The sequence below is a fragment of the Sinocyclocheilus anshuiensis genome, unplaced genomic scaffold, assembly GCF_001515605.1.
Source record: "Sinocyclocheilus anshuiensis isolate Anshui unplaced genomic scaffold, SAMN03320099.WGS_v1.1 scaffold270, whole genome shotgun sequence".
Lineage (NCBI taxonomy): Eukaryota > Metazoa > Chordata > Actinopteri > Cypriniformes > Cyprinidae > Sinocyclocheilus > Sinocyclocheilus anshuiensis.
Window position 1 is genome coordinate 325,272 of NW_015546041.1, and position 12,652 is coordinate 337,923.

At 38.7% G+C, this 12,652-nt stretch overlaps 1 protein-coding gene across 1 annotated transcript in view; it reads right to left on the reverse strand.

The window, feature by feature from the left end:
* The window catches only part of LOC107698950 (adenylate cyclase type 1-like), a 38,332-nt gene that overhangs the window by 15,966 nt on the left and 9,714 nt on the right, over nucleotides 1-12,652 (reverse strand). The window contains exons 4-7 of the mRNA XM_016500086.1: nucleotides 9,768-9,879; nucleotides 5,508-5,635; nucleotides 3,690-3,848; nucleotides 3,458-3,599 (exon numbers count right to left, since the gene is read on the reverse strand). Coding sequence (XP_016355572.1) covers nucleotides 3,458-3,599; nucleotides 3,690-3,848; nucleotides 5,508-5,635; nucleotides 9,768-9,879 — 541 coding nt within the window. The remainder of the gene's footprint in view (nucleotides 1-3,457; nucleotides 3,600-3,689; nucleotides 3,849-5,507; nucleotides 5,636-9,767; nucleotides 9,880-12,652) is intronic.

The window sequence follows — 12,652 nt, forward strand, 5'->3', positions numbered from 1 at the left end:
GGGGGGGGGTGTTGGATGGGTGGAGGGGTTTAGTGGCTCGTCATGCATGTCATATGACGCACAGCAGCCTCGATAGCACTGTATAACTGAATATAGGCTTATGTTTTATTTTATTTTTATTTTTTTATTTGAAATATTCCCAAAATTATTAACTATTTCATGAAATATCTCGATTCTCAAATGTGTAAGTACATTTTGCACCATTATAGATTATGTTAGTTCATATAATATATAATGGGCGATGGGCAAAGTAGCCTAATAGTGTAATCTATTAGCTACACATAAAACCCGTCTTTTTACTTAAGTATCAGATATGGGTGTCATGCCATAAAATATTTTTAATACGAGTGACTTTGTATTTAATGTGAATTTAATAAAAACATTGTAAGTTACTAATTAGAACACTTTCATTGTACAGAAAGAAAGCAAAGAATATTTACATTATCAAACAGCATTTTCATTCAGTCTAGCCAGAGTTCAAGCACTCTCTAAAACTCCCATTATAATCACTGAAGCTGTGTACAGTGTGAAATTAATATCTTACTTACATTCGTACGCACATCTGCACTTTGTTTCTGATGAGAGAATTTGCCAGAGAATTCAGTCAGTGAGCGAGTGAACAAAACAGCGGCATTTCAGCGATGACTCATCTGAACGCCTCTGATTGGTCATTGCATTCATAAGCTCAACAGAATTGTGTGTGATTGGTTATAATGCGCAGCGCTGTAAAAACGCGTGTGTTTCTGGCTCAGCGCTAGCCAGAGAACACAGATATGGATTTTACAGCTGGTGATGAATGTTCTAATCACACCGGTGTGATTGTATCAAATATAAAAATATTATTCGGCTATTTTTTGTCTTTTGAAAGCTGAATTCAAAATCCACTTGGGCCCCCTCAGTTTGAATGGGCATGACGCCTCTGGTCACAAATGTACTACTGTACATCTACTGCGCATTTAGTAATTCTTTGTCATTTTTGTAGTTTATGTATAGTTGACCATTGTTATTTTTGTAGTTTGTTTGATGATTTTTTGATAATATACTATGGCATGAATAAATGCACCCAAGTGACAAATTTAGATTATAAAAACATTGTGAATATTGTTTTTAAAAATTACAGTCACACTTTAGTTTATGCTCCAATTCTCACTATTGACTATGACTTTTGCCTCAATAAAATCCTAATTTGCTGCTTATTAATAGTTAGTAAGGTAGTTGTTAGGTTTGGGGATGAGTTTTAAGGATAAAGGGATCTAAAGTATGCTCATGCAGAATAAGACATTAATATGTGCTTTATAAGTACTAATAATAAATATGCTAGTAATATGCATGCTAGTTAATAGTGAGAATTGGTCCTTAATATAGTGTAAAAAATTACTAAAATGTTCACTCGTACTGCGTCTGCTAAGTGGCTATGGGGAAAACTCCTTTTTCTCTGATGACTGAAGCCTTTTTCAATAACGCTGTGTAACTGCACAGCCATTGGTTCGTGCAGTGAATTAAAAACGAACCAACGAACCGCCTTCAGCGCCCGCAGCAGCGCCGGTCTTCCAGATCCCCTGCCGCCATCCGGCGATTTCTAAAATAACTTTTAAAAGACCTACTTTTATGCGGTGTTGTTGCAAATGCCGCGACGTTTCTGTCACTCGTGCAGGGCTCTCCTGCACGCCGCTGATAGTCACTGTGAGTGCATCTCATGCTTGGGGAAATCCCATGCTGAGGATGCACTCAAAGAGACGGAATGTACTCATTGCGAAGATATGAGTCTCTTCTCTGCGTTTGCGGAAAGCTTTCTTTTCACAAAGCGATTCTGCCCCTCACGCCCTCCCATTTTCTTCCTCCACTAGGCACTAGGTTCTGTTAGTAGCCCCGCTCTGGAGGAACCAACACTGGTTCACAGAGCTGTCCGAGCTGCTTGTAGCAGCTCCGTGGTCGATTCCCTTGAGACGGGACCTCCTGTCTCAGGCGAACAGAACGATATAGCATCTCCAGCCTGAGCTGTGGGTTCTGCACCTTTGGCCTCTCGATGGGAGCCCGCGAACCTCCCTGAGAGCGTACTAAATACAATCTCTCAAGCTAGAGCACCGTCTACGATACGCATCTACGCCCTTAAATGGTTGGTCTTCTCCGCCTGGTGCATGACCCGCGGCAAAGACCCAGCTTCCTGTGACATATCTCTGATATTGTCCTTCCTGCAAGACCTGTTGGACAAGGGCCGTTCCCCTTCCACGCTCAAGGTCTATGTAGCAGCTATAGCAACCTATCACGCTCCTTTTGCTGGCCAATCGGTGGGCAGGAACAATTTGGTTGTTCGCTTTTTGAAGGGGTCTAGGAGGCTTAACCCGCCTCGCCCCATCACAGTCCCGACATGGGATCTGTCCAAATGGACAGTTGAAGCTATTGCGCTAGCATACTCCTCGTTTGGCCTTCACTGCCCCATGGGAGTAAGAGCCCACTCAACTAGAGGTGAGGCCTCGTCTTGGGCGTGGTCTAGCGGTGTGTCCATTGCAGAGATCTGTGTGGCGGCCGGCTGGGCCTCGCCATCTACATTTGCCAGGTTCTATAATCTGGATGTCCCAGTCTTACAGGCCCGGGTCCTTTCTGCATAATGGACTCATTCGTGTCTCAGGGCAAACCAGTGCTTAGGCTTTGCCTTCCTTCTTGTACGCTCTTGGCCCTCACTGAGTGCCGAGGCTGTACAAAATTCTCTTGGAATGATTACTCTAGGCCAGGCCGAGCTCAGTGAGTTTGGCCCTATTGCCTCCTGCGGGGCTTTCCCTGCAAATTATTTAGTCACTCTGGGCCCCTTGTGGTGCTTAAGGCAAGTTTAATTATGAGTCGTTCCTCTAGCATAGCACGGTGGGATTGTACTGGTTCCCCATAACGTCTTATCAGACGCAGTATGAGTGAAGTATCGATAGGGAATGTACTCAGTTACTAACGTAACCTTGGTTCCCTGAGATATGGGAATGAGTACTGCGTAACTGGCCGTGCTATGTAGCTGCACGACTCAGTCGTCGCTTCATTCGAAGTAACCTGAGGATCCTATGGCGATATGCCCGCTTATATGGCCAGATGGCCCAGCCCATTCTGGATGGCTTCGTCACGCAAGTTAGTAACAGAGTATGTTTTTTTATTGTGTTTGTAAGTTTATTTAAAACTTAGAAAAAAAAATTCTTAAAATATATTTCTAACTTTATTTTCACCCAAAATATAACATTATTTGAGTGTTTATTTTTACTATTCTAAGAGTGTTTTCTCTCAACATTGAGAGTGTTCATTAACTACAAATAACATCATAAGGACGCTTTGAGAATGTTGTTCTAAGAATGCTTTCTCTCTACATTATGAGAATGTATATCAAACATTAAAGAATGTTCCATAAACATTACTAAAGAATATCTTAAAATATGTTAGTGGAACTATTGGGAATGTTCCCTGTTATGTGCACACACACCTTCCTGCGGTGAGATGGCACTATGAAGAAGGTCTCGATGTCATGTTTGAGCAGGAACGAGTGTCTCTCGCGGCCGTTTCCCGGCTCCACCTCGTAATTTCCATTTAGACACTCCAGCGTGGAGCGAGTGATGTGCACCTTCCTGTAGAACAACCAAAAGAGAGGAGAAACAGCTCTCAAACAGCTCAGGGTTCTGGAGAGGAGTGTGATGCTGATTGCTTGAGCTCCTCACCCCGGCAGTCCTCCAGCCTCCATCACGTTGGCCAGCGTCACGTCGTTGGACCACACGTCATACTGCCACTTTCTGAGGCCCAACACACCACAGAGCACCCGTCCCGTGTGCAGACCCACACGCATGTTCAGATCCACCTCTGTAGCTTCAGCCACCGACCTGAAGAACACAATCACGCTCAACAGCTCATTGTCTGAGTCACCCATAATCAATAAATGAAGATTTACATGAAAAGTGGTTTAAAGAGCCATAAGTCAAACTGTTTACACTAGCTGTCAAAGTCTGGAATAATTCAGATTTTTTACATATTTTAAAAGAAGTCTCTTCTGCTCACCAAGGCTGCATTTATTTGATCAAAGATACAGTAGAAACAGTAATACTGTAAAATATTATTATAATTTAAAATAACTTTTTTTGCTGATTATTGTCAATGTTGAAAACAGTTGTGCTGCCGAATATTTTTGTGGAAACCGCGATACATTTTATTTTTTTAGGATTCACAGATGAATAGAAAGTTCAAAAGAACAGCATTTATTTGAAATAGAAATATTTTGTAACACTGTAAATGTATTTACTGTCACTTTTGATCAATTTAATGCATCCTTGATTAACTAAAAAAAAAAAAAAGGAAGAAAAAAATCTTTTGAATGGAAATGTATCACGGTTTCCACAAAAATATTGTGCAGCACAACAGTTTTCAACATTGATAATAATCAGAAATGTTTCTTGAGCGGCAAATCAGCATATTAGAATGATTTCTGAAGATCATGTGACACTGAAGACTGGAGTAATGATGCTGAAAATACAGCTGCGCATCACAGACATACATTACAGTTTAACAGAGATTCACATAGAAAACAGCTGTTTGAAATTGAAATAATATTTCACAATATTACTGTTTTTACTGTATTTTTAATCAAATAAATGCAGCCTTGACAAGCGGAAGGGACTTCTTTCAGAAACATTTAACCTTAATTATTCCAGACTTTTGGCCAGTTGTGTATATTGTAATATGTTTATGTCTAACTGTAACCAATAGGTGGTTCTGCACATATACAATTTTGTGTGATAACTCCAGAAGTTGCAGAGATTCACCTTTTTGTTGCTTTGTCATCGGATTTGTTGTTGGGTTAGAGAATAACTCTAAAGTATATCAAAATAGTTATGAATAAAATATGCAAAGAGTTCCTGGAGGATAAAGTGACACTGCTCTTCTAAATCATGACGGTAGCGATTTGAAATAAAAATCAAATCCACAAACAGATGTGTTGTGGCTAAAAAAAAATATTCATCAGGGATAGTTCACCCAAAATAATTTGCTCACCCTCATTTTGTTGCACTGTTTATTATACAACATATCCCTTCAGAAGACATTCAGGTAGGTGCTAAGGATGACAGAAGGATCATATTTGGGTGAACTAACACTTTAAGAAGTTAAAAGCCAAATAAATAAATAAAAATATAATTCAGTTTTAAGTAAGACATGTTGCTGAAGTTTTATTTCAAAAGTTCAAAGAGTTTCATTGACATATCAGAAATCTTTCAACAGCTTTTGTCCACACGGGTCTGATGATGATTTGGTGAAGATTCAATGATCACTCAAGGAAAAGTACATAACGTTCATAATCATAATTCAGATGTATGACTGAAAGGAGCCAGAACAATCCTCAGCACATATCCTCTCAGGAGTGACTGGGGAAGCAGTGCTGGATATAGTACACACTAGAGTGACGCGTGTGTGATTGAACACCAGATTTACAGAGGAACTCATCATCCTGCTGCCCTTGAGAAGAGCCTTCATCAGCGGCTCACACTCACGTGATGGTGTCGATCATGTCCAGACCCATCTCCACGCAGCAGTGAGCATGATCCGTCTTGGGCTGCGTCAGGCCAGACACACAGTAGTAGCAGTCGCCCAGAATCTTGATCCGCCGGCAGTGATTCTCCTGCAGATGAACAGAGGAGGAGGAAAAGCTTTACAACAGCAACTCTGCATGAAGTATGAGGCCTGTTTCACACCGCCAGTGTCAGAAAATATAAGCATTGTCATGTGACTTTCTGACAACACAGTGATTTGAGTATAAATGTGACCCTGGAGCACAAAAGCAGTCATAAGTAGCACAGGTATATTTGTAGCAATAGCCAACAATACATTGTATGGGTCAAAATTATCCATTTTTCTATGGATATCAATATTGTCCTATCCTAACAAACCATACATCAATGGAAAGCTTATTTATTTATTGATTGCTGTATAACCCGGTTGATGTATTTATTGATGTATAAATCTCAATTTAAAAAAAATTGACCCTTATGACAGGTTTTGTGGTCCAGGATCACAAATGTTCATTCACTCTGCATATACCTGTGCTTTTAAAGCCTCTGGACTATTGGAAGTTAAGTCTTGGGTTTCTTGTGCAGGGTTCATATGAGCGTAGTTTGACAGTTGGTTTGAGTCCTGCAGTACGAGTTTAACACAGTCTAGTGCTGGAATCTATCTTTGATATGATGCCTTGTAAAATATCAATATTCAATACCATTTTGGATACTGTGGTGAAAACCTGCTATAACATTAAGGGCATAAAATCTGAAGAGTATAAGACATTTCTGTACATTTTAAAGTTAAAAGCAGGCCAACCTGGTGCAATCTGAAGTGGTCTCAGTCTTTCAGTCCACATCACATTCACATTAGTGATTTTAGGAAGTCAAATAATTTAAATATAATAATAAATATTAATAAATAATCTTGTATTGTTGTTATTACTATTATTATCTCTAAGACAGAAATGTTTTATAATACAACTTCACTTTAAAATAAAAATAATATTTAATTATTTTAACTTACAGTAGAAACATTACAATACTTATGTCTTAATTTCTTTATTTGCAAGAGTTAAAGCCTTTTAATTTTGGCAGAAACCTGCAGGGAATCATTTAAGTTTCTGTGACAACAGGAATACAGACACTTCTCATTATAAATCATCTGCTGAATATTATGTGAATGTGAAAATAAAGCGCTGTCAGAGAGAGGAGAGAGAGAAAACACAGCTGGTATCGGTGCATCGATACTGTGGAAAAGTGTTATTGAACTTTCAAATATTTCAGTACTGATTTGGATCTAAAAATCAATATTTTTGACAAGGCTTCTGCAGTCTCACAGACGCTAAATCAGTGAAGCACAGTAAATCTCTCATTCACACCACGTCTGGGGCTGGTTCATTATAACGGAAGAGCTCTAGCTCTGTTCTTTCAGTTGAAGTGTTTATTAGGTGTTACACAATCTACATTACAATCCAGTCCAAAATAAACCCAGCGCTTTTCACTTGATTTCTGCCACTGATGGTTGTCATTACTGAAAATGCTACAGACAGATCTGTTGAATTCTGCAGTCCTCATACTGCATCTGCTGCTTTTCTCCAGTCCTTTCTCTTTATATCGGAGACTGGTTTAATGTGTTGAACATGTAGATTCTGTAGTTTCACTGGCTTACATTAATAGCACTTCATTGTCCATATTCACATTAAAACAGTGCAATGCAATGCATGCAATTAGCAAATGCTTTTATCCAAAGTGACTCACAAAAGAGGAACAAAGCAATTCATCAAATAGTCAACAATAATCCTAATACATAATGCAATAGTCGCAATACATAATTTTAGACAACTAGATTAGAAAGCAACCTTGAGTCCCACAGGTCTTGTTTATGCTTACTGAAGTGGTCTCATGAAACACATCCTCACTCTAATCCTGATCCATAACTGATCCAGGGTCAGCTACAATCACAACTGCTTACCCACAATGCCAAGTCAGTGAGTCTGCACGTCACACCATATAAACACTTAATTGGATCAAACTGAACCTCCTGAAGTGGTTTTGCCCAATGAAGAGCGTTCCACTCCACAATCCTCTTACATGTCTTATTACTGGCCTCTTTCCCACCACTCGATTAACCTGATGACCCTAAAAAACAATACTTAACCCTACAGATCGGTCCCTCTCCTGTCAAAACTGTGTTCAGGCAGCTCTCTCTTTTTTTCTTTCATAAGACATTCAGGAGAGGAGGAAAGGAGCAGCTAAAACTCTGCAGCTGGCATAAGTTTATTCCAAAACATCATACTAGACCTGTCCACTGGCTTCAACAGAGGGAATCATAAGATGCTTCTTGCTGTCAGAGGATCTATAGTTCACTGACACAAGCAGATCCTTTGCAGGGTTGTTGAGGCAGATGGTAAACACTGGGGTGCCACAGGGTTCAGTGCTTGGTCCCCTCCGATTGTCCATATACACAACCTCTACTGCCTCTATACAAATGATACACAGCTCTACCTGTCATTATAGCTTTCAAACCCATCATCTCATCTCTGCGTGACCTTCAGGCATCTAGGACTGAGTAAATGAGCTCACCTCGAATAACCATTATAACCAGGTCAAAACAACGCCTACTACAACATTAACACTTTCTGTTCCTGCAAAACTCCACCAGATCTGCTGAGACCATCACAACTCTCTAGAGCCATCTGAAGATACTCCTCTTCCACAGGCAATTAATTCACCCACAACCACCAAAAATACAGGCACTGCTCATGTTTTATATTTCCAAAGCAACCTGCTATGTCCTTCCTGTTCTATTCACTTCTGCACTAGTTCTGGTTTGTCGCGGAACTACAATAATGTGGTTCTGTTAATACTGTTGACATCTCTAGGATAAATTGGCTCTGTTTTTCCTCATTCATAAGTGTGTGTTTGTTTTGTCAATTTGGATTATATGGACGAGTATGTGTGAGATTCAGTCCAAACAGAAGGAGTATGAGTGGATCAAATGAAACATGTGAACAAACTGACCCTGCAACGAAACAAACTCACACCACAGATCGACAATCACACTGAAACACTGAGCGCAGACCTGCTGAAAGACCTTCTGACGCTGACAGAAACATGTCTGTAATCCATGGATTAAAGGATTTCATAGGCACATGTGAATGTAAACTATTCTAATGTCTAGATTACATCGAGATACATCTACATGTTTACTTGAACAGGCACACGTCTTCACATTAGAGCACCTTCACCTTCACAAACCCTAATGAAGACAGACAGGAGAGGTTTAACTGGTGTGAGTGTGCAAGAGACTGAAAACGACCCTGATTGAACTCGTCCATGAGCAAGCTGAAAATACTCACGCAATGAATCACCCAGATATTTACCTAAAACATCACTAAAGAATATTCAGAAAAAACATCACCAAGTCAGAAAATATCTGACATTCCAATATTCTTTTATATATTTAAAATTAAGAAAAAAAAAACTCTGCTATTTCAATACTTTTATAATGAACAGTAGGCTATATATGCCAAAAGAAGCCCACATTCTATTGGGTCAAAAACGAAAAAGTTTGCTGAAAGTGAGCGTATGACCTTCCTCAGAGCTTTACTGTTATATAAATGAAAAAATAACTAAAACTTTAACTGAAATTAACTAAAAAAACAAAAACAGAAAATATTTAAATAAAATCTGTTTAAAAATGTATATATATTAGAAATATTACCAAAAATAATAGTATATCAATAATAGTAAAATAGCACGTGTGTGCATAAACAATATCATATTGACAAATAATTCCTAAACCCCCAATTTTTTTTTTGAAAACACTTAAAGTTCATTTATAAATAACATTTTAATTGTTCTTTTGAATAATATGTGACCCTGGAGCACAAAACCACTCATAAGGGTCAATTTTTCAAAATTGAGATTTATACATCACCTGAAAGCTGAATAAATAAGCTTTCCATTGATGTATGGTTTGTTATGATAGGACAATATTTGGCTGAGATACAACTATTTGAAAATAAAGATACTGTATGCTTGACAAGATGTTTGTGAAGCTCTTTCACACATATAACTTGATGGTTTGATGGAACTCCTGAGGGATCAGCCTAACATGATCCCACTGCTGTCATAATTTCGTCTTTATCACATATAACTCTCTGATTATGCATAACTCACACCTGTCCTCCTGTTGCTGTTGACGGGGTGTGAAGTCACCATAGCAACAGGCGTGAACCAATGAGAGCGACTCACCGTGGCGAGCTCGTCAAACTTGCCGAAGAGCTCGTTGAGGAGTTTAACGAGCTCCTGCGCCGTGCACTGCGACGCCAGACTCGTGAAGCCCACGATATCCGCAAACAGAATACTGCAGGAAAAAACACACGGAAAATCATTAGACCCTTCCTAACACTTCACATGAGGAAACACAGACTTGTATTTGCTCTCTTAAGAATCTGCTGTTTGTCCATCAGGAACTCAGATTAAAAGAGATGTATACTGTATTTATACTCTATATGTGCTGCTTTATTTGAATCTGGGTGTCAGAGTTTTATTGATTGCTCCATCTGATTAAGATTTCAGTGAATTATGTACGAAGTGAACTGTCAGGAGACATCAGCTCAGGTCTCTGTGAAGGTTCAGTCACAGAGGGTCTGTCCCGGAATAAATGATGTAAACTTCATTAAATATGAGACAATTCAATTTTAACTGTAAAGCAGCTCTACAGAGGACAAGAGTCATTATTCAGATCCAGTCAGTTGAGTGTTGATTCAGTTCAGTTTAATATCAGAGTAGATGTTGAAAAATTAACAAATTATGGTCTTATACAACGAATTCATGTTTTAAGTATGAACTCACTTAATTTTATTTTTTATTTTTTTTCTCAAAAAACAAAAGTTAATATGAACAGATTTAAGCAAGACTTAATTTAATCTTCCCGCGGTTTCACAGACAAGGCTTGAGTCTAAATGTAAGTCTGAGCTGTTTCAACTGAAAGAAACTTGCACTGACTGATCTTAAAATATATCAGTGCCTTTGTTTTGTCTGAAGATGCACACCAGAGATGTTTTTATCAAAGGCACTTATATAAAAATTACTTATATGTCCTAATTGAACTATGGTCTGATCCTGGCTTGTCTAAGCCCTGTTTGAGCAAATATACCTTGATTTAATAATGTTGATATATTTGTACGTGAAAATAAGACAAGTATGTGTGTGTGTGTGCCATGTATGTTAACATACATTATGTTATGTTATGTAATGTATGTTAGCCATATGTACCTGTCATCTTGCAAACTGACTTCCCAAGGTATTTGGATTCCGTTTTTGTTGCTTGTCTTGTGGATCCAAATAAAAGAATAAAATGTGTGTGTGTGTGTGTGTGTGTGTGTGTGTGTGTGTGTGTGTGTGTGAACACTGAGACGCTGTCATAGCGCAGATGTCAATATAACCACGCTGCCATAAATTGAGTTTGCTGTGAATGTTTGAATGCGGCTCCATCTGTGACAGAGATCGCGCAGAGGACGAGCAGAATCCTTCAGTCAATCAAGATGCTGAGTGACAGATCATGTGATCGCTAAGGTGTTTGAGTGATTGTTAACCTGTTGCTATGTGGTTGCTAGGGTGTTATGAGTGTATCTGATCAGTTAGTGTAAAAGTTCAATATTGTCTAAAAGGTTTGTTATCAGTCTGATCAAATAAAGAGTCATGATGTCTGTAGTTCCTTATGGTAAATGAGTGCAGTGCACAATTGTTATATATTATATACTGTACATAACACTTGTCAAAAATGCTGATAGATATTAGTTGATAGTTTTTCAGTGAAATCAGTGGGCTCTGATCACAGGTCCAGAACCTGATGGAGAGCACCCGGCTAATATTCCAGCAGGAGCGTCTCTGATCTGCTCCAGAAATATCTCTCAGCACGAGCGTTACGCAACACTCTTTAGTGTCCATAGCAGTAAATCCCTATTGAGGCTTAATCTGAGGGCCGGTGAAGGTGTCTCAGTAACGTCTCAACATACACACACACACACACACACACACACACACACTCAGTCACACACACACTTACACACACTCGCACACACACACACTCACACACTCACGCACACACGCACACACACACGCACACACACACTCACACACACACACTCACAGTCACACACACACTTACACACACTCGCACACACACACACTCACACACTCACGCACACACGCACACACACACGCACACACACACTCACACACACACACTCACAGTCACACACACACTTACACACACTCGCACACACACACACTCACACACTCACGCACACACGCACACACACACGCACACACACACTCACACACACACACACTCACACACTCACACACACACTCACACACACAGACTCACTCGCATTAAAGTACAATTCTCACTTAAAATTAAAGAGTAAAGATAAAAGTAAAACATTTTGTTAGTAAATATTTCATTTAGTTCTCTTACTAATTAAAGGCAACGTTCGAAAGACTTTAATGTTTATTGCGATGTCTTTTTAAATAAGCATAATCTGTTCTGTTTAGTGCTGTCAATCCATTAAAAATAACTAATTAATCACATTGCTTTTTAAACCCACCTAACATTAAAGTTTTTAAATATACTTTTATATTGCAATGATTTTACATTTAAACTTCAAATTAATGTAGAAACAGCATAAAGACAGTATATTTTTAATGGCATCTTTTTTTTTGACTGAAGGCGAGTATCACTGATACCAATACTACTGATGTCTCTGGGAAATAATTTTTTCCTAATATTTAACCATTGACTATAGCCATTGAACATTACAGTATAATTGAGAGCTATCAATTTTAACATTTAGTAGACTTTAAAAAATAACAGCTTCTAATTTAAGTGAACTTAAAACAATCTTCACATAAACCCATTATAATAAATGTCATATTTTCCTGTGCCCTTCAGCAGAAATATACAGAAATTGAAACTGAAGTTATCAGACACTAAATTCTAAATTAAATATAGATGAATCCTTAAAACTATAAGTTCTTTTTTTTCTTTGTCCTTTGATTAAAGGGGTAATATGATGCGATTTCAATTTTTCCTTTCTCTTTGGAGTGTTACAAGCTCTTGGTGCATAAAG